Genomic DNA, 23,589 nt, shown 5'->3' with positions numbered 1-23,589 from the left:
CAGAGTTACCTCTGTGCAGAGGATAAATCCCTTAGTTACCAACCTCAGAAATTGCAGCCCAAATAAATGCTTCACGAAGTTCAAGAAATAGACATCTCAAAATCTACTGTTCAGAGGAGACTGCGTGAATCAGGCCTTCATAGCTGCAAAGAAACAACTACTAAAAGGACACCAATAGGAAGAAGAGACTTGCTTGGGCTAAGAAACACAAGCAATGGACATTAGACCAGTGGAAATCTGTCCTTTGGTCTGATGAGTCCAAATTGGAGATTTTTGGTTCCAAACGCAGTGTCTTTGTGAGAGAGTAGGTGAACGGATGATCTCCGCATGTGTGGTTCCCACCGTGTAGCATGGAGGTGGTGGGATGGTGCTTTGCTGGTGACACTGTCAGTGATTTCTTTAGAATTCAAGGCACACCTAACCAGCATGGCTACCACACCATTCTGCAGTGATACGCCATCCCATCTGGTTTGCGCTTAGTGGTACTATAATTTGTTTTTCAACAGGACAATGACTCAGCACACCTCCAAGCTGTGTAAGGGCTATTTGAACAAAAAGGTGTGATGAGTGCTGCATCAGATGACCTGGCCTCCACAATCACTCAACCTCAACCCAATTGAGATGGTTTGGGATGAGTTGGACTGCAGAGTGGGGGAAAAGCAGCCAACAAGTGCTCAGCATATGTGGTAACTCCAAGACTGTTGGAAAAGCAGGTTGTGAAGCTGGTTGAGAGAATGCCAAGAGTGTGCAAAGCTGTCCATGCAAAGGGTGGCTACTTTGAATATAAAATATATTTTGATTTGTTTAACACTTTGAGCACTACATGACTCCATAGTTGTCTTCACTATTATTCTACAATGTATAAAATAGTTCAAATAAATAAAGACCCTTGAATGAGTAGGTGTCCAAACTTTTGACATGTGAATTTGTAGATGATAGACAGATTTCTTTTAACACCACTATAAGCCAAACGGCAAATGTTAAGGTTTAAAAGTGCAGAACTAAATCACAATCTGTGAGAAGAATGTCAAATTAAAACATTTATTTCTGTGTAAAAGAATTCATAAAAACTGAGCAGCTGATTTGTACAATCATAGACATGGCAACGAAGATATTGGGTCCCATTTGGACAGCTCTAAAAATGCAGACAGTCTACAGTATAACTGCAGCAGGTCACGATTTATAAAATTTCAAAAATTATAAAAAAAAACTTTTTTTCCTTTTAACAATATCCAGAGGGCTATCATTTGTACAATGTAAGAGTGCATACACTTGATGCAAGCTGCGGTAATCAAAATAAGTTTGAATCAAGTGCCATAACAGGTATATGATCCGTAATTTCGGTAACATCCCTGCACATTTGTGCTGCCAAAATGCCACCTCCTGCATTTTAACATTTACCATCTTACTATCTGCCTTAAAATTAGATATGTTAGTCAACTCACAGCAGGTATTGTGGGTTAAAGTTTAGAATAATGAAAATGTGTTGCTAAAACCTCAGATTTTCCTTTTCTTCCCAGACGCACACATTGACAACATTATCAGGCTAGTACATATAGAGAAAAATATGAACATTGACAACATTATCAGGCTAGTACATATAGAGAAAAATATGAAAGGGTTCCAAGCAGGTCCAGAGGAAATGTGAAAGGCTTTACAGTGAGTGAAGCAGTGGGTTGGAGGTCGACTCTGGCTCCACTGTATACCATGCAGTATTTACAAAATAGTCTATATCCATCCAACCGAGTTGTGTTCAACCATCTCCAGCCACCCTCTTATCTTCTTCCCTATGGGTTCTCTCTCGCCCTTTGTCCGAGAGATCAGGCTGCAGGCAGTGGACGACGGAACAGCAAGATGTGGGGCTCTGGAGGGAAAGAGAAAAACAGAGGAAGAGTGAGTGATTGTGAAGTTTAGAAAGTGAATGGAAACAAAAATGGCAGGTTGTATCCAATATATCTGTCCTTCCTACCAAAGTATGCACTAGTTTACTTCCCTTCAGTGATTTGAAAGAAAACTCATTCTAACCCATACCTACAGTGCCTTGCAAAAGTAAGCAAGGGGCACCACCAAGCAAACAGCACCATGAAGACCAAGGAGCTCTCCAAACAGGTCAGGGACAAAGTTGTGGAGAAGTACAGATATGGGCTGGGATATTTATTAAAAAAAATAAAAAATAAAAATTAAATTAAAAAAATTTGAAAAGCCCACAGAGCACCATTAACTCCATTATTAAAAAATGGAAAGAATATGGCACAACAAAACCTGCCAAGAGAGGGCCACCCACCAAAACTTACAGACCAGGCAAGGAGGGTATTAATCAGAGAGTCAAAGAGACCAAAGATAACCCTGAAGGAGCTGCAAAGCTCCACAGCGGAGATTGGAGTATCTGTCCATAGGACCACTTTAAGCCGTACACAGAGCTGGGCTTTACTGAAAAGTGGCCAGAAAAGAGCGATTGCTTAAAGAAAAAAATAACCAAAGCAAACACATTTGGTGCTCGCCAAAAGGCATGTGGGAGACTCCCCAAACATATGGAAGAGGGTACTCTGGTCAGATGAAACTAAAATTGAGCTTTGGCCATTAAGGAAAATGCTGTCTGGCACAAACCCAACATCTCTCATCACCCCGAGAACACCATCCCCATGGTGGTGGCAGCATCATGCTGTGGGGATGTTTTTCATAGGCAGGGACTGGGAAACTGGTAAGAATTGAAGGAATGATGGGTGGTGCTAAATACAGGGAAATTCTTGAGGGAAACCAGAGTCTTCCAGAGATTTGAGACTGGCACGGAGGTTCACCTTCCAAAAAAAAAAAAAAACACGCGTGGTTTAAGGGGAAACATTTAAATGTCTTAGTCAATGGCCTACTCAAAGCCCAGACCTCAATCCAATTGAGAATCTGTGGTATGACTTAAAGATTGCTGTACACCAGCGGAACCCATCCAACTTGAAGGAGCTGGAGTAGTTTTGCCATGAAGAATGGGCAAAAATCCCAGTGGCTAGATGTGCCAAGCTTATAGAGACATACCCCCAGGAGACTTGCAGCTGTAATTGCTGCAAAAGGTGGCTCTACAAAATATTGACTTTTGGGGGTGAATAGGTATGCACACGCAAGTTCTTTTTTTGGGTCTTATTTCTTGTATTAAAATACATTTTTAAAAAATCTTCAAAAAGTGGTAGGCATGTGTAAATCAAATGTTACAACCCCCCCCCCCCAAAAAAATATATTTTAAATCCAGGATGTAAGGCAACAAAACAGGAAAAATGCCAAGGGGGTGAATAATTTCACCTCCAATGCTTTCAGATTTGTGGGAAGTAGTGAACAAAAGGAGATATTATTGGGACTCACCCTAAGTCATATTGTGGACACCTGATAATTATTTCATGTGTTCTAGTAGTCTCACGAGGCCATCCTTGATCCTTCCAAATATCACGTTGACTCGATTATTGGAAATCTGGAGAACTTTAGTATTGGATTTGAATGGGAGCACTGGCTGTTAGTGCTTACATTTGTTTGGCCTCAGAGTGGAATTTAAGTTTCCCTCAAGAGAGGCATTAACTTATGTATCCTTGTTTTGTCTGTGCCTCTTTTCCTAAAGTTGTACAGAAGGTTAAGTAGCCTGTGTTTACAAACACCACCAACGCAAAATGTTATTGGTTGGCAACAATGCTCTACTCAAAATTACAACCAACTAATTGCAGCATTTCCCAAAAAATGGAAGAGGCAAGTGGAAGAAAGTAAGGAACTTGCATTAAACACCTGCATTAAACACCAAAATTGGCTAAAGAAAATAGAAACCCAATGGGATGAGAGGACGACGATATAGAAAGTTGGATACCGCCCTACTTTTTTTATTTATCATTATTACCAGAATGTTAACCAAATTTGCACAAGTAATAGCAAATTTCCATGGAGGACGCTATCAAAATTTGCTTAGGAGCGCAAACGAAAATAAAACGAATTGCAATGATAGGCAATCCAGCTCATATATAGGTAGGAGCTACAGAATGTAAATGTCCAAACTCACCAAAAATGACAATCAAATGTGAATGAGACATTGTGCAAATTAAAAGTTGACAGGCTTGTCTGAAGGAAAAACAGTAATGCCTCTGGAGCCGCATGTGTACAAGCTGTCTTTTTGAAATCTGGAGTTGCTAGGGCAATGGGTCTGCCTGCTCAGAAAAGTGGAGCAGACGGGTCTTGAATGGAGAGAGAGAAAAAAAAAATGTTGCTTCATTATATCCACAATTTTCCTGCCTCATGATGCCATCGATTTTGTGAAGTGCACCAGTCCCTCCTGCAGCAAAGCACCCCCACAACATGATGCTGCCACCCCCATGCTTCACGGTTGGGATGGAGTTCTTCGGCTTGCAAGCCCCCCCCTTTTTCCTACAAACATAACGATGGTCATTATGGCCAAACAGTTCCATTTTTGTTTCATCAGACCAAAGGACATTTCTCCAAAAAGTACGCTATTTGTCCCCATGTGCAGTTGCAAACTGTAGTCTAGCTCTTTTATGGCAGTTTTGGAGCAGTGTCTCCTTCCTTGCTGAGCAGCCTTTCAGGTTGTGTCGATATAGGACTCGTTTTACTGTGGATATAGATACTTTGTACCCGTTTCCTCCAGCATCTTCACAAGGTCCTTTGCTGTTGTTCTGGGATTTATTTGCACTTCTCGCACCAAAGTACATTCACCTCTAGGAAACAGAACGCGTCTCCTTCCTGAGCAGTATGACGGCGGCGTGGTGTATATACTTGTGTACTATTGTTTGTACAGATGAACGTGGTACCTTCAAGCATTTGGAAATTGCTCCCAAGGATGAACCAGACCTGTAGACGTCCACAATTTTTTCCCCCTGAGCTCTTGGCTGATTTCTTTTGATTTTCCCATGATGTCAAGCAAAGAGGCACTGAGTTTGACGGTAGGCCTTGAAATACATCCACAGGTACACCTCCAATTGACATCAATTAGCCTATCAGAAGCTTCTAAAGCCATGACAATTTTCTTGAATTTCCCAAGCTGTTTAAAGGCACAGTCAACTTAGTGTATGTAAACTTCTGACCCACTGGAAGTGTGATAGTGAATTATAAGTGAAGTAATGTCTGTAAACAATTGTTGGAAATATTACTTGTGTCATGCACAAAGTAGATGTCCTAACCGACTTGCCAAAACTATAGTTTGTTCACAAGAAATTTGAGGAGTGGTTGAAAAATGAGTTAATGACTCCAACCTAAGTGTATGTAAACTTCCGACTTCAACTGTATATATCATTGAAGAGTGTAACTGTCTTTAGGACAACTGTTTTTTAGTAAAGATGTGTTAACGTAATATGTAATTGTTGTACTGTATGTGTGTATGTTATAGTTTGGTTTAATAATGTGTTAGTGTATTTAAGTTGTTTGGTCTAAAACATTGTTCCCCTTGCTGCTATTGGACCAGGTCTCTCTTGGAAAAGAGAAGTTATCGCAGTGAGAAAAACCTGTATAAAAAGGTTTACAAAAAAAGTTTAAAAAAAGAAATAGCAGAGGCAGTTGTACAGGTAACTCATCCAAAAGGGATTTGACTTCTCAAACACGGCAGCAAGTGAACACTATAGGATGCCCCATCTCCTTATTAATTCAGCCACTTAAGGGGGAAAAATGATAATTGCATAATTAATGTCTTGCTGAGTTTTGTAAACATATCTTAAAGGCTTCTTGTAATTTCTGCCCGGCATCAGACTAATTTTGTGCTTCAGTTGCACTTTACACAGATGAGAAATCACAAATGGCCAATTTTATCAGCAGAAAGCACTCCGACTGATGTGTAGCTACTTTTCTCCAGTACATTTCTCAGTTAAAATGCAAGATTAATGTAGCCAACTTTGCTTAAAGTTAATTCTATGTAAAACAGAAATGAAGCCATTTTCTGCAGAATGTGTTGCATTAATGTTCTGTGAAGAAACATGGTAGTTGCACGCCCCTGATCACTCAATTTAACCTTAAAAAAAAAAAAGATCTGACTTTCGATATAAAAACGCAACCCGCCAATACACAGCTGGATTCACCTGCTCCTGCTGTACTATTTACAAACAGACGTGACAGGCTCAACTTCGGTTAGCTTTGTAATGTAAAATAATGTGACGGGTGAAAAGATCAACACGATCTGCTTTGTCTCCCAATATATTGCACAATTTGACAGCAGGTATTTACTTAAAAAGTAGCTACAACTATAAAATTGTATTAAACTTCAAATAAATAGTTTCAACGGTATTGAAAAACATACCGTGGCTATATCCAAATATACTGCCCAATCAGGACTTATTTCTTTGTGTGAACGGTCTCTCTAATGATGCACATAAGGCAAGCTCAAATAAGTTAGTGACACCCAATGCAGCCAACCATATGTTCAATAGATGCCCTGTCTTAGCCAACTAATATCTGTGTTTTAACATCATGGCTGAAATGCTTGAACAACGTCTTGTTTTCAGGTGACAGACAAGAACAGATTTGTATTTGGAGACAAAACAGTAGGAGTCAGACCTCATGATTTGCTGATGGCAAGAGACCAGTATCAAAGATAGCAAGTAGCCTATAATACAAAAGGTCAATCCGATGGAGGCTGAGCACCATCTTGTGTTACAAACAGGGATCTTTGAGCTCAACATGAATGTACTGTATTCTAGGGTTGGGCGATGTCAACCTTTGTCCTAACATGATTATGTACCTATAAAAACATTGTGATATACGATGCCATCACCACTTTTGTCCAACACCCAATATTTTATATAAATATCAAAAAAACTTTTTTAAAAACGCAGTTGGGCTATATCGTGAAATCGAAAAGCAATTGGAAGACGAAAGATAATGTTGAAAGCCTGGGCAGAGGCTAACCGCAAGAATTTGCAAATCTTCTGTGTCAGGGGCATAGGCACTGTGGAGCAAGGACCACCCAATCAAATTAAGCAAACAAAAATAAAACGTTTATGACCTTTACTTGTCAGTGTTTCATAAAGTACATTGTCTTTTTACCTAAACATGCAAACACAAATCAGATAGAATTCATACAGGGATGCAAACTGGTGAGGGTCCAAAAAGGTGACTTATTTTCTTGCACTGAAACATGCAAAGAAAATCCCTGCTAGGGGGAAATGCAGGTTAACTAATTAAACAACAAAGAATATCTACATGATCAGTCTGTGTAAAATAAGTGGTTCATGTGAACCTAACTCAGCTAAAAAAAATTAAGAAAGCAATCCAATGTTATTTGTTGCCTAGACTTTACTGAAAATGACACTCAAGTCTTGAGAAAAACACATATTGCAGTTAGCCATGACAACCTTTATAATAGAACGCTTGTGACCACACACACAATATATAAATATTGCACTTGGGGAAAAAACATCTTAAAGTAGAAGTAGAATGAAACAGGCATTCTATTTTTGCTCTATTATAGTGGCCACAAGGCTACATGTTCAAAAATAACATTAACACGAGTAAAAAAATATATAATCCTCACACACACACACGTTACTGTCAAATTCAACACAACAAAAATATCTTTGGGCTACACTGCACATTATTACATTGTACACTTTCTGCCTGTGGACATCTGCAGCAGAGCATAATACCCTTTGTTGGCATAATTGATCTCTTTCAGGCAGATAGTACACCTGGCATACTCCTTTTTATCCACTGTATTGAAAAAGTGAGAAAGAGGGAAAGTGTGTGGTGTTTCTTTCACCTCTATAGTGGCATCCAGCTTAAGCCAGGCCCAGCTCCAGCTACACTTGATCCCTGAATCCACTTGTTTGACAAGCAACACCTCATTTTCACCTAATTCTGAAAATTAACCACATACTGAACAGATGGTGGTTAGTTCGTAAGCTAGTTTCACACAGATTGCCAGGGTCCAGTAAGCAACTAACGTTAACATGTTATAACTTGAGGAACGGCAAGGAGTCGTATACCAGTTAATAATAGTGAATTGGTTAGGTTACTAATGTTAGCTCATTTGCTGTTGTAACGTTAGCTGTCTGATTTTATTAGCAAGCTAATTTTCACACCATAACTTCTCAAATAATTGAGTTTGTTGGCTAATGTTGTTCAACATTTCTCTGGCTAACTAACGGAGAATTCGATCCAGCTAGCAAGATACTTAACTATGCTAATACTTGTTCCACCACACTTTCTCCCTCACCTCAAACTTTCCAAATGCCAGTTTTTCGGTTACAGCTCATGAAGTACGCTTCATCACCTACTCACTAACGTCTCCATGGTTAGGCTTCTCACCTAACGTTACCTCTTCGTTATCGCTTCCTTTCCAGAGCGCGTGCTGATACTGTAACTAGTAAGTTGGTTGACTCTTCGTTCTTAAGTCGTGTGCTGCGCTGCATGCTGTTATGTTAACGATTGGCTGAGCCTTGGACACAGCCAGTATTACTCCAAACGCACATCACTCGTTCGCTTACAGCCAGTAGTGATCCAGAAATAAAAAGCATTTTCCATTGATCTACACATCCCACCCCACAATTAAAACATAAAAATGAAATAGCTTGGTTGGATAAGTGTCCACCCCCCTTGTAATTGCAATCCTAAATTAGCTTAGATGTAAAGAATCACCTTCAAAATCACAATGTTAATTGGCCTCCACCTATGTTAAATTTGAGTGATTCACATTTTCAGGATAAATTCAGCAGTTCCTGTAGGTTCCCTCTGCTGGGTAGTGACTTGCAAAGCAAACATGAGCACCAAGGAGCTTTCAAAAGAACTCTGGGACAAAGGCATTGAATATCCCTTGGAGCACAGTCAAGACTATTATTAAGAAGCGTAAGGTATATGGCACCACCAAGACCCTGCCTAGATCATGCAAACCCTCCAAAACTGGATGACCGAGGAAGTAAGAGACTGAGCAGAGTGGCTACCAAGAGTCCAATGGCAACTTGGAAAGAGTTATAGGTTTTTATGGCCAAGGCTGGTCAAAGTGTGACCATATAACAAGCACTCCACAAATCTGGCATGTACGGCAAGGGTGGCAAGAAGGAAGCCACACCCACACTACTCAAGAAAGCCCACCTTGAATCCCGTTTGAAGTACGCAACAAAATTGTGGCAAAAGGTTGTGAAACTTTTTGGCCTAAATGAGAAGCGCTACATTTGGCACAAACCCAATACATTACCTCTACAGTGGAACATGGTGGTGGCAGTATGTTATGGGGATGTTTCTTCTGAAACGGAAGTTCACCTTTCAGCATGAAACCGACCCAAAGCACCCAGTAAAAAGGTACAGTGGAATGGCTATGGAATAAAAAAGTAAATGTACTTGAGTTTCCCCAGTCAGCACCCAGACCTAAATCCAATCCAAAATGTTTGGCAAGACTTGAAGATTGCTGTCATTTCCCAAGGAACTTGACAGAACTTGAACAGTTTTGTAGAGAAGAATGGTCAAATATTGCCAAAACTAGGTGTGCAAAGTTTGTTGAGAGTTTGTAGCGTCCAAACTATTATGACCGCTCTATGGAAAGGGGACACTCACGAACACGATGTTCTCCGTTTTGCACTACAGTCCCCACAAGTGTCAGAAGTCAGTACAATCGATGTGCCAACCTCTGTTTGGTAGCGTCCGAACCATTTAAACAAAATAATGGGACCCCACTGTGGAAAGGGGATATTCTTACGAAAACCATGGCGTTCTCCGTAACACATTTCAGCAGCCTGTAGTGCCACTTCCGGAGAGGATTAGGCCTAATACAAACAGTGCGTAATGACTGCTGCAGTACTTCAACAACTACAGTGGCAAGAAAAGTGTGTGAACCCTTTGGAATTACCTGGATATCTTCATAAATTGGTCATCAAACTTGATCTGATCATCTAAGTCACAATAATAGACAAACAATGTGCTTAAACTAATAACACACAAATGATTGTATTTCTATATTGAATACATCATTTAAACATTCACAGTGTAGGTTGGGAAAAGTATGTGACCCCCTAGCCTAATGACTTCTCCAAAAGTGAATTGGAGTCAGGAGTCAGCTAACCTTGAGTCCAATCAATGAGACAAGATTTGAGATGTTTAAATTTAAAAAAAATATATTAGGGCAAGGCAGCTCGAACCAACAAAGGTTTGCTATTCACAAAAAGCATTGCCCGATGTGAACCATGCCTCGAACAAAAGAGATCTCAGAAGACCTACGATTAAGAATTGTTGACTTGCATAAAGCTGGAAAGGGTTACAAAAGTATCTCTAAAAGCCTTGATGTTCATCAGTCCACGGTAAGACAAATTGTCTCCAAATGGAGAAAGTTCAGCACTGTTGCTACTCTCCCTAGGAGTGTCCGTCCAGCAAAGATGACTGCAAGAGCACAGCGCAGAATGCTCAATGAGGTTAAGAAGAATCCTAGAGTGTCAGCTAAAGACTTACAGAAATCTCTGGAACATGCTAACATATCTGTTGACGAGTCTACGATACATAAAACAAAACAAGAATGGTGTTCACCCAAGGACACCACGGAAGAAGCCACTGCTGTCAACAACAAAAAATTCTGCACGTCTGAAGTTTGAAAAAGTGCACCTGGATGTTCCACAGCAGCTGGCAAAATATTATGTGGACAGATGAAACTACAGTCGAGTTGCTTGTAAGTAACACACAATACTATGTGTGGAGAAAAAAAAGGCACAGCACACCAACATCAAAACCTCATCCCAACTGTAAAGTATGGTGGAGGGAGGAACATGGTTTGGGGCTGCTTTGCTGCCTCAGGGCCTAGACAGCTTGCTATCATCAGAAAAATGTATTCCCATATTCCCAAAAATGAATTCCCAAATTGATCAAGACATTTTGCAGGAGAATGTTAGGCTGTCCGTCCACCAATTAAAGGTCAACAGAAGTTGGGTGATGCAACAGGACATCAACCCAAAACACAGAAGTAAATCAACAGAATGGCTTCAACAGAAGAAAATATGCCTTCTGGAGTGGCCCAGTCAGTGTCCTGACCTCAACCCGATTGAGATGCTGTGGCATGACCTCAAGAGAGCAGTTCACACCAGACATCCCAAGAATATTGCTGTACTGAAACAGTTTTGTAAAGAGGAATGGTCCAAAAATCCTCCTGACCACTGTGCAAGTCTGATCTACAACTACAGAAAACCTTTGGTTGAGGTTATTGCTGCCAAACGAGGGTCAACCAGTTATTAAATTCAAGGGTTCACATACTTTCCACCCTGCACTATGAATGTTTACACAGTGTGTTCAATAAAGACATGAAAACGTATAATTGTTTTGGTGTAATTAGTTTAAGCCGACTGTGTCTATTGTTGTGACCTAGATGAAGATCAGATCAAATTTTCTGACCAATTTATACAGAAATCCAGATATTTTCAAAGGGTTCACATACTTTTTCTTGCCACTGTAGGTAGGCACATCATAGTGGATTACATAAAATTGCTACTTATTGCTAAAACGAAGGCCGGTGCTCTCTGGTGTGTAGTTATGTAAAATAAAAATACCATAAGGCAAAGAAGGTATATCAGATTATCTTTGTGGTTTACTACCTTCTTTGACACCTAGCTCCACCAACACCTTTTGGTCAACAAAACATTACTGTACCCCCTATCACATGATTTTACCCGTGGCGATTAATAAAGTACTACTATATACACTCTTAAATTCATTTTACCATTAAACCTGTTCTTATTAGTTCTTAGTAGTTAGTTATTTACCCCCTTTTGAATACCCTACTACACAATTTACCCTACGCTAAGCCCTTGGTTACTGTTGCAACCTTGGACATTTTCCCCGGAAGCAGAATTCCCCTTCTAACCACTGGTGAAATCGCCTACCAATGATCTCAAACCGTTTTCAAATACACAGTGAAAGTAAGACAGACTACCCTTGCGTATCAGGAGACTCTGGTATGTTGCGGTGGAGAGTCATTACAATTGCTTCATGGGAACCTGGTGAAATGAAGGTTGTAGTGGGGCTAGGCACTGGATGGCTCTGAATGAATGCAATGTCAAATAAATCAAATCGCATGTCAACATGCAGCCAAAGTTACTAACCACTTTGAGCTAAGAAGTGCTCTGAAATTGTATCCTGATGTCGGCAGCAGATTAGTTGACTTCATAACACCTTAGCTACCATACGTTTAGGAAAAAAATACGTTAAATTAACTGGCTAGCAAGCTAAAGTTAGCAACGTTGGGTGGTCAATAAGACAGAGCTAGCAAGCAAACAATGCAACAAATGTATAATTTCAGACTCGAAAAATAAAACATCAGTAGGCTCTGCATTTCAGGAATCACAGTAGCAAGTACCCACCGTGCACTGTTCAATTAATTATCCATTAATATCAATTGGTTTTTAGATGAACTCTCCGTTTTTGTAATGACGCAATGGCTTTGATGTGAGCTTGTCCAGGATATTGGACTTCATGACAGTTGCTATCCATTTAAGAGCTGCGATTTGTTGTCCAAAAATTCTGGGGCAGGGCTTAGCGAAGGGTCAATAGCATCTGCTATTTTCAACCAATGTTTTTTTAGGGGGTGGATCAGCTTTAATATTGAGGATAAATTGTAGCTTCCATCAATGTAATTGTCTGCATTTCCAATCCCGCATTTATTTGATTAAAAATATATAATAATATATTTGAGTAAAAATATAAATATATTGGAGTAAAAATATAAATATATTTGAGTATAAATATATAACATATTTGAGTATAAATAAATATATATATTACACACACACAGTGGGGAGAACAAGTATTTGATAACCTGCAAAATCGGCAGTGTTTCCTACTTATAAAGGTCTGTAATTTTTATCATAGGTACACTTCAACTGTGAGACGGAATCTAAGACAAAAATCCAGAAAATCACATTGTATGATTTAAGTAATTAATTTGCATTTTAATTAATTCCAAGACTCGGCATGTGGAAAAGAGGCATTCGCTGACTTTCAGTCAGTCAGACTCAGGAGGCGTGCACACCACCCACGGCTTACGAGTATGTTACTCGCTGATGTTCAGTCTCTGGATAATAAAGTTGACGAGCTCAGGGCAAGGATTTCCTTCCAGGGAGACATCAGGGATTCTAACATACTCTGTTTCACAGAAACATGGCTCTCTCGAGATATACTGTCTTGGTCCGTTCAGCCAGTTGGGTTCTCAGTTCATCGTGCAGAAAGGAATAAATATCTCTCCGGGAAGAATAAGGGTGGGGGTGCATGTGTCATGATTAACTACTCATGGTGTGATTGTGATAACTTACAGGAATTCAAGTCCTTTTGTTCACCAGACCTACAATACCTCACAATCAAATGCCGAACCTTACTACCTCCCAAGAACTCTCTTCGGTTATAGTCACAGCCGTGTATATCCCCCCTCAAGCCTATACCACAACGGCTCTCAAGGAACTTCACTGGACATTATTCAGACTGGAAACCACATATCCTGAGGCCGCATTTATTGTAGCTGGAGATTTTAACAAAGCAAATTTGAGGAAAACGTTACCGAAGTTAACACATTGACTGTAGTGCTCGCGCTGCTAAAAACACACGACCACTGATACTCCATCTTCCAGGATGCCTACAAGGCCCTCCCCCACCCTCCCTTCGGCAAATCAGATCACGACTCAATTTCTCTCCTCCCTTCCTATAGGCAGAAACTCAAACAGGATGCACCCGTGCTAAGGACTATTCAATGCTGGTCTGACCAATCGGAATCCGCGCTTCAAGATTGTTTTGATCACGCGGACTGGGATGTGTTACGGGTAGCCTCCGAGAACAACAGACAAATATACTGATACGGTGACTGAGTTTCAGGAAGTGTATAGGAGATGTTGTACCCAATGACTATTAAACCCCCCCTAACCAGAAACTGTGGATATATGGCAGCATTCGCCCAAAACTGAAAGCGCAAACCATCGCATTGAACCATGGCAAGGTGACTGGGAATATGGCCGACTACAAAACAGTGTAGTTATTCCCTCCGTAAGGCAATCAAACAGGCACAACGTCAGTACAGAGTCAAAGTGGAGTTGCAATTCAACGGCTCAGACAGGAGGCGTATGCAGCAAGGTCAACAGACCATCAAGGACTACAAAGGGAAAACCAGCCACATCGGACACTGACGTCTTGCTTCCGGCCAAGCTAAACACCTTCACCCGCTTTGAGGATAGCACAGTGCCACTGAAGCGGCCCGCTAGAAAAGACTGTGGGCGCTAGTTCTCCGTGGCCGACTTAAGACATGTACGCGTGTTAACCATCGCAAGGATGCCGGCCCAGACGGCAGCATCCTCAGAGCATGTGCAGACCAGCTGGCTGGTGTGTTAAGACATATTCAATCTCTCCCTATCCCAGTCTGCTGTCCCCACATGCTTCAAGATGTCCACCATTGTTCCTGTACCCAAGAAAGCAAAGGTAACTGAACTAAATGACTATCGCCCTGTAGCATTCACTTCTGTCATGAAGTGCTTTGAGAGACTCGTCAAGGATCATATCACTTCTACATTACACCCTAGATCCACTTCAATTTTCTTACTGCCCCAAAAGAACCACAGACAAAGCCGTCGCACTGCACATTGTAGAAACATCTCAAGGATGATCAATGGAAACAGGATGCACCTGAGCTCAATTTCGAGTCTCATAGCAGTGTCTGAATACTTGAGTAAATAAGGTACTTCTTTATCTTTTTATAAATTTGCCAAAAGTTAACAAAAAAAACTTACCTTTGTCATTATTGGGTATTGTGTAAATTGATGGAATTTTTTCATTTAAATGTAATACATTTTAGAATAAGACTAACATTACAATGTGGAAAATTGGAAGGCGTGAATATTTTCCAAATGCACTACCGTTCAAAAGTTTGAGTTTGGGGTCATATAGAAATGTCCTTGTTTTTGAAAGCAAAGCACATTTTTTGTCCATTAAAATAACATCAAATTGATCAGAAATACAGTGTGGACATTGTTAATGTCTATTGTAGCTGGAATTGGCAGATTTTTTATGGAATATCTACGTAGGCGTACAGAGGCCCATTATCAGCAACCATCACTCCTGTGTTCTAATGGCATATTGTGTTAGCCTTCTAAAATGATAAACTTGGATTAGCTAACTGATCATTAGAAAACCCTTTTGCAATTATGTTAGCACAGCTGAAAACTGTTGTTCTGAATAAAGAAGCAATAAAACTGGCCTTCTTTAAGACTAGTTGAGTATATGGAGCGTCAGCATTTGTGGGTTAAATTACAGGCTCAAAATTGCCAGAAACAAAGACATTTCTTCTGAATCTCGTCAGGTCTATTCTTGTTTTGAGAAATTAAGGCTATTCCATGCGAGAAATTGCCGAGAAACTGCAGATGTCGTACAACAGTGTACTACTCCCTTCACAGAACAGCGCAACCTGGCTCTAACAAGAATAGAAAGAGGAGTGGGAGGCCCCGGTGCACAACTGAGCAAGAGCACAAGTAAATTAGTGTCTAGTTTGAGAAAGACACCTCACGAGTCCTCAACTGGCAGCTTCATTAAATAGTATCCACATAATTACCACAATTACCTCAACACCGGTGCCCCTGCACATTGTACCAGTTACTCCTGTATATAGCCCCGCTATTGTTATTTACTGCTGCTCTTTAAAATAGTTTATCCATCTATTTTTTTTAAAAGTTATTCTCTTAAAAATGCATTATTGATTAAGGGCTTGTAAGTAAGCATTTCACTGTAAGGTCTACACCGGTGGTTTTCGGCGCATGTGACAAATAAAATTAGATTTTCCTCGAAGGCCAGCATCCCGGAGTCACCTCTTCACTGTTGATGTTGAGACTGGTGTTTTGTGGGTACTATTTAATGAAGCTGCCAGTTGATGAACTGTGAGGCATCCATTTCTCAAACCAGACAATCGAATGTACTTGTCCTCTTGCTCAGTTGTGCACCGCTTTGGGACAGCACAGCGTTGTACGAGATCTGCAGTTTCTCACATGGAATAGCCTTCATTTCTCAAAACAAGAATAGAATGTCGAGTTTCATTTGAAAGTATTTTGTTTCTGGCCATTTTGAGTCTGTAAATCAAACCCACAAATGCTGACGTTCCAGATACTCAACTAGTCTGAAGAAGGCCAGTTTTATTGAGTCTTTAAATCAAAACAGTTTTCAGCCGTGCTAACAATTGCAAAAGGGTTTGCTAATGATCAATTAACCTTCTAAAATGATAAACTTGGATTAGCTAACAATGTGACATTGGAACACAGATGTGATGGTTGCTGATAATGGGCCTCTGTATGCCTATGCAGATATTCCTTTTTTTTAATAAGTTTTTTTTAAAGCCGTTTCCAGCTACAATAGTCATTTACAAGTCTACACTGTATTTCTGATCAATTTAATGTTATTTTAAATGGACAAAAAAAATATTTAAAAGTGCTTTTCTTTCAAAAACAAGGACATTTCTAACTGAACCCAAACTTCTGAATGTTAGTGTGTGTGTGGTGTATAAATAAAAGTTTTAACTATTAGCTTAATGCACATGCATTCGACATCGAGATAAACATTTAGCGCTGCTTTGGTGGAATTAGGTCTGTCTGACCTACAATCCGCTCTTCCGTTCCGTAGGCTATATAACAATTGTTGAAATAGGCTATAGCAAATAGGAATAGGCAAATGACTCAGAATGTCAGTTTTACACTGCTTGGCACCAGTCAAGTTATATATAGGCTAAACCATCGTCAGTCACATCAATGTCGTCACCGTCGACGATGGCTGTCCTAACCCTAACCCATCGTAATATCGCCCAACTTTAATCTATTCATTAGTGCAAGTCGTAGCAAACCATAGCAAAACATTTTGCAACGAAAAACAATGTATTATTGGACAAATGCAGGTAGGTCCATTTCAGCTCATTTACTTCCAAGTGAATACACCCAATGTTACATGATGGTTTGTAAAGCAAAGTCAGAGAATTAATTTGGCAACATGAGCTTTAAACATCTAAGGAACAGCACAACCTAATCACCATTATTGACCCAAACTCAAGACCTGGGTACAAAATGAATCCCCCAGGTCAGAGATAGTTCCGAGTACAGTAAGCTACAGTGTTTGTATAACTCAACATTATGCTGCTGTATTTACCATGTCACCCTGCCTACTGTACTGATATAAACCCCCCATGGCTATGCACCATAAGCACAACTGTAAAGTACAGTTCAGTGTTGTATTCCTCCATAGCCTATATGTTGCTGTATTCATCAGCACTTCACTCTTTCTACCATACTGAGCGTCAACACTAATACCGGGCTCAACATTAACTTTTTTAGCCACTTACAGGTCTGAGTATTCACTTGACAGAAAGCTAAAGTCACTCTCCCCGTCACCATTTTTTCCTATCCCCTCGTATTAGGCCTAGGCTACTATATTCATTTTAGGTAGGTTACACATTTCTAGAATATGGAAATAGGCCTTGGCCAACTACGCATCATTTAATTCTTCACTTTTCCTCAGCTGTTGCCTAAATTGTTACTCTTCATTCGATTTTTCCATCTTGGTATTGTTTGCTCAATTTCACTTTTTGTGACCTATAATATTTGTCATTAAAAATACATCTGTGAATAGCATAGAACCTGACTTCCAAAATTATTCCCAACTTTAGGACATTAAAACATAGAATAGTTTGGAAAATACTGTTCATAATTTGTCTTAATGCTAATGTTATTTTAGTTATGGAGCTGTTGTCTTATGCCTTGCTCAACTGTAAGGTTTGTAAAAATGTCAATTTTTTTTGGTCCCTCTCTTTAGGCCTCCCATGTTTGAGATGTCCTAGAACTCTGTTAGATGTATTTGTTCATGAAATAGTGCAGCAGGAGAACTCTACCATGCATTGAACTGAAAAAGTAGCTTAAGAGGCCAAGTTCTATATCAAATGCAGAGAAAATAGAAAATGTGGGCTTCTATAAACAAGACACCGAAGTGTCCAATATAAAAAATATACTGCGGCTATTGGCTCAGATCTGAAAAACCAAGAGAAAAATAATTTGCCTGGATATTTTGCGCTGTTTTGGTGTGACTCTTAGCTCTGTCTACATTGTTCTCTTGCTTTGTGTAAATAACATTTATTGAAATAGGCTACAGTAATATACGCTTTTTAAAAATCAGAACTTCAACCATGCACTGCCCCGCCTGATCCAATTATGATTGGAGTAATTGTCTGAATGTGATTTTTTTGTCCATTCCGACAACTGAAATCTACAGTACATTCGGAAAGTATTCAGATCCCTTCACTTACACTTTGCTATTTTACAGCCTTATTATAAAATTGATTATATTAAATCTACACACAACCAATAATAAAAATCAAAAACATTTTTGCTCATTTATTAAAAATAAAAACATTAGTACCTTATTTACATAAGTATTCAGACCCTTTGCGATGAGACTCAAAATTGAGCTAAGGTGCATCCTGTTTCCACTGATCATCCTTGAGATGTTACAACTTGATTGGAGTCCATATGTGGTAAATTCAATTAATTGGACATGATTTGGAAAGGCACAACATACACACCTGTCTATATAAGGTCCCACAGTTGACAGTGCATGTCAGAGCAAAAACCAAGCCATGAGGTCGAAGCAATAGTCCATAGAGCTCCAAAACAGGATTGTGTCGAGGCAAAGATCTGGGGAAGGGTACCCCCAAAAAATCTTCAGCATAGAAGGTCCCTAAGAACACAGTGGCCTCCTTTATTTAACCAGGCAAGTCAGTTAAGAACAAATTCTTATTTACAATGACGGCCTACCAAAAGGCAAAAGGTCTCCTGCGGGGACGGGGATTAAAAATATGACAAAACGCATCATGACAAGAGACAACACTACATAAGAGACCTAAGACAACATAGCAAGGCAGCAACACAACATGGTAGCAGCACAAAACATGGTACAAACATTATTGGCCAGAGACAACAAAGTTCAAGAAGGTAGAGACAACAATACATCACACAAAACAGTGGTTTTGTGTGGTTGTTGCAGCTCATTCTTCTTAAAATGGAAGAAGTCTGGAACCACCAAGACACTTCCTAGAGCTAGACCAAACTGAGCAATCAGGGGAGAAGGGCCTTGGTCAGCAAGGTGACCGAGAAGCCCCAGAGTTAATTTGTGGAGATGGGAGAATCTCTGCAGCACTCCACCAATCAGGCCTTTATGGTAGAGTGGCCAGACAAGCCACTCCCCAGTAAAAAGGCACACAACAGCCAGCTTGGAGAGCTCCAAAAGGCACCTAAAGGACTCCGACCATGAGAAACAAGATTCTCTGGTCTGATGAAACCAAGATTCACATTTTTGGCCTGAATGCCAAGCATCACGTCTGGAGAAAACCTGGCACTGCTCATCACCTGGCCAATACCATCCCTACGGTGAAGCATGGTGGTGGCAGCATCATGCTGTGGGGATGTTTTTTAGCGGCAGGGACTGGGGGACTAGTCAGGATCGAGGGAGAAATGAACGGAGCAAAGTACAGAGAGATCCTTGAAGAAAACCTGCTCCAGATTGATCAGGATCTAAGACTAGGGCGAATGTTCAACATCCAACGACCCTGAGCACACAGCCAAGACAATGCAGGTGTGACTTCAGGACAAGTATCTGAATGTCCTTGAGTGGCCCAGCCAGAGCCCGAACTTGAACCCGATCGAACATCTCTCTAGAGTTCCTTCAAAATAGCTGTGCAGCGACGCTCTCCATCCAACTTGACAGAACTTGACGGGATCAGCATAGAATGGGTGAAAATCTCCAAATACAGGCATGTCAAGCTTGAAGCGTCATAAGAGGCTGTAATCGCTGCTAAAGGTGCTTCAACAGAAGTACCGAATAAAGGGTCTGAAAATGTACGTACGCGATTTTTTTTATTTTTATGAATTTGCAAAAATGTCTAAAACTTTTTTATTTTTCATTATGGGATATTGAGTATATTGAGAGGGGGGAAAAACTAGTGAATCCTTTTTTGGAAAGGCTGGAACGTTACAATGTAAAGGTGAAGGGGTCTGAATACACTATGTTCTGGGTGCCCAACTTCTTTATTTTTGCCTAGGACAAGCCTTAATGACTAGCCCTGTAAAATCTGTCAGTGACTGTCAGTGTACCTGGTTGATGGATCATGTAGTGTATCCAGCCTTGACTCTGCTGGACGCCCAGGTTCCTCCACTCAGTCTCAGACATCAGATGGGTCTTGGGCACACGCTTGGCAATGTCCTTGGGCAGCATCACGTGCCTACAGACAGTGGAGAAATGGAATGGTACTTTACGTTGTGTCACGTTGTGTCAACATCACAGGGCTGGGAAGGAAGATAGCTGCAGGCAAGACGTGTCAATACTAGCTATATAGCTAGATCAAAACCGTTTGGGAAGAAAGAAGTACCGTCAACTTACCTATACTCGAATTTCTCATCATCGTATTTGTCAGAGTAATATATCTGCTTCTGAGACATGATGCCAACCTGAAAAAGACAAAAGCAATCAGTTTAGTTAATCAAGTCCAAGGAAGATGAGTGAAGGAATGGATTAGTGGCGAACAAAAATGGGAAAAAAGAATAATGTGCTCGTGGAATCTAGTAAATCCATGCCTAGTTCCAACTTTTGTGGTTGGAGTGAAGGTTTTGGACCGATGGAGTTACCTGGGAGATCCGTTTGACATCTTGATGAAAAGCACTGAGGATAACAAGTGGGCTTATTTATTTTTTGTGCGTCTAAGGAGCATGCTTTGAACAAGATTTCAGATTGGAAGGTCGTGTGGATCTGTGAAGGGCGCCTATCAAGGGGGTTCTCTGGAGTGGCGCTAAAAGTGAGTGCAAAGGATGTAACTGAAAAAGTAGCTGCAGTTGTGGTATGGTGGCTGGAGAGAAAGCCCACTCATTCCTTATTTTGGTCTTTAAAGAAGTCTCACAGGTATTTTTGGGTTGTGAGATATCCTGTACAAGACATCGTGCCCAAATCCACGTAGTGTGACAAATGAAAAATATTTGGACGTGTCAATTGTATGTATAGGGGAGGATTGTCGTATGGCAGTTGAAGCGAAATGCTGCAATTGTGGTGTCGGACATGCGCCCTAATTCCTAAAGTGCCCTGTTACGTGAAAGCGAGAGGTGGCAAGAGTAAGCGCTGCTCAGCGTGTCTCCTATCCAGAAGCAGTCAGAAGAGGAACGTTGAAGAAACCATGTTAGTTAGAGACCAGGATCCTGGCATGTTAAAAAGGTGGACTTTGTATTGTTTATTGCATTGGTTATAAACTGCACAGTGCAAACAAAATAGTAAATCCGAGAAAATAGACATTGTTGCGACTGCAGTTGAAAGGTTAGGGACTCGGGGATTTTACATTAGAGGCATTACAAGGAACTATGACCGAAGGAGTGGGATGGGTTTATTTATGCATTTCTTTGTTTTGTTACCATGTTTTTTCGTTCACTACCCATGCAATAGGTGGCGGCAATACACCTAGTCGGTTAGTCTGCCAACAAACCACATTGAAGTAAACGCTAAGAGAAGGCAATAGAAATAAGACATAATTACAGGTTTGTCAGATCAATGCCCCTGCAGAGCGCATCATAAACTAAGGTAGCATTATTTGGCTAAGGCGACAAGCTGTGGCTACTAGCTAACAAACACATCTAGGTCAGCTATGTATCACTACATCATACTATGTTGGACACATTACATTTTTAACAAAGCTTAAAAAAAAAAAAAAAAGTAGTTCAATGCATCCGCGGTGGAGCCCAGTTTCAAAATATGACCATATCCCAGCTGCATGCCGTAGTTTTGAAGTAATCATGAAAAAACAGGCCTTATTTTTGGGCATTTTTCACCCTGCCAGGGTGATGTGAGCCTGGACAGTGTATCTCGTCATCAAACCGTAGACCAGAAATAGTCAGAAGTTGCCATTATTTTCCTACTTCCTCGTTATGCAGACATAAGCACACCTGGCACCATTGAGATGCGGATGTTTACTTTCTACACGAGTTGTTATTTTTCGTCTAAAGAGCAGATTGTGGTAAAATAAAAAGCGATACATTTTTTTGATGCCATTTACGCTAAATGGAATTCTAAACTTCACTCCAGTCAAAACAGGCTCTGCGAACGTTCGACTCCATTAATTTGCTATGGGCTCGCGCTAGTGTTCCAGCTTAGCCAACGTTCTTAAAGACGTTTTTGAGCATTGGGTGAATTTTGACACGTTTTATTGTCCAGCCTAATTATACATAACTAGCTACTCATGTCAACCGTTGACTGTTCTAGCTAACATAGTTCTAACAAAATGCCATCCAACGACTGTTGAAACTAGCTAAATTAGCTGGCTAACTACTCTAGTTAACAATAAAAATGCATTAGCTAACTACTATAGCAGGCTTAGCTAGCTACTAGCTTTGACAACATGTAAAGCACAAATCACCTTTATCCACGTGGCTTGTTCCAAATGATTGTACTGGTGATTTCCTAACAAGAATCTAGATATATCACAAAATAACTGTTGATTGTAGAATATTGTCCTGCTTCTGATGTGGTCGATTGACCTTTTTCAAGTTTGCTGCGAGTTTCCCTCTCTAATGTTAGCTACTGATCCGGCCTTTCACCATTCAAAAAGCCACCGCTGCTTTTCATTGGTCAATCCTCTCACAGAAATGATCATGTGATTTACCTCGGCCCTGTTATTGGTTAGAATCTCTCTATATATAGATATATAGATAGAAAGATATATATATATATATATATATATAAATGAGGAGGTTCGATTAATCCAACAATATTAGATCAACGAGATACGAATCCCATTGGCCAATGAATGGAGGAATGTATAACGCCCCACCCAGCAGACTGTCGACAAATCATCATGCTGCTTCATAAGGTTGTAGTGATGGGCATTCCGGTTCTTTTCCGTGAGCCGGCTCGTTCGGCTCAGCTCACCAAAAAGAGCCGGATCTTTTGGCTCCCAAACGGCTCTTTAAAAAAATATATGTTTTGTATTTTTTCAAGTCAAGCACTTCAGAGGGCAGTGCGTACGGCCCAGTACATCACTGGGGCAAAGCTGCCTGCCACCCAGGACCTCTACACCAGGCGGTGTCAGAGGAAGGCCCTAAAAATTGTCAAAGACCCCAGCCACCCCAGTCATAGACTGTTCTCTACTACCGCATGGTAAGCGGTACCGTAATGCCAAGTCTAGGACAAAAAGGCTTCTCAACAGTTTTTACCTCCAAGCCATAAGACTCCTGAACAGGTAACCAAATGGTTACCTGGACTATTTGCATTGTGTGCCCCCCCCCCCCCCCCCCCCCCACCCCTCTTTTACGCTGCTGCTACTCTCTGTTTATCTTATATGCATAGTCACTTTAACTATACATTCATGTACATACTACCTAAATTGGCCCGGCCAACCAGTGCTCCCGCACATTGGCTAACCGGGCTATCTGCATTGTGTCCCACCACCCGCCAACCTCTATTTTTACGCTTCTGCTTCTCTGTTCATCATATATGCATAGTCACTTTAACGATACCTACATGTACATACTACCTCAATAAGCCTGACTAACAGGTGTCTGTATATAGCCTTGCTTCTCTTTTTTCAAATGTCTTTTTACTCTTGTTTTATTTCTTTAC

At 40.5% G+C, this 23,589-nt stretch overlaps 1 protein-coding gene across 1 annotated transcript; it reads right to left on the bottom strand.

Annotated features, from left to right (window-relative positions):
* Positions 1-1,027: 1,027 nt before the first annotated feature.
* LOC120027138 (cyclin-dependent kinases regulatory subunit 1) lies at positions 1,028-22,564 on the bottom strand. Its single transcript, XM_038971991.1, has 4 exons — positions 22,388-22,564; positions 20,374-20,441; positions 20,088-20,215; positions 1,028-1,864 (listed from the first exon to the last, which is right to left on the bottom strand). Exons 2-4 carry the CDS (start codon positions 20,430-20,432, stop codon positions 1,821-1,823), a joined length of 231 nt encoding a protein of 76 aa, XP_038827919.1. The 5' UTR covers positions 20,433-20,441; positions 22,388-22,564; the 3' UTR covers positions 1,028-1,820.
* Between the last annotated feature and the right edge of the window lie 1,025 nt (positions 22,565-23,589).

The sequence above is a fragment of the Salvelinus namaycush genome, chromosome 32, assembly GCF_016432855.1.
Source record: "Salvelinus namaycush isolate Seneca chromosome 32, SaNama_1.0, whole genome shotgun sequence".
Lineage (NCBI taxonomy): Eukaryota > Metazoa > Chordata > Actinopteri > Salmoniformes > Salmonidae > Salvelinus > Salvelinus namaycush.
The sequence above is the reverse complement of the archived record's forward strand: the minus strand, read 5'-3'. Positions and strand labels throughout refer to the sequence as shown.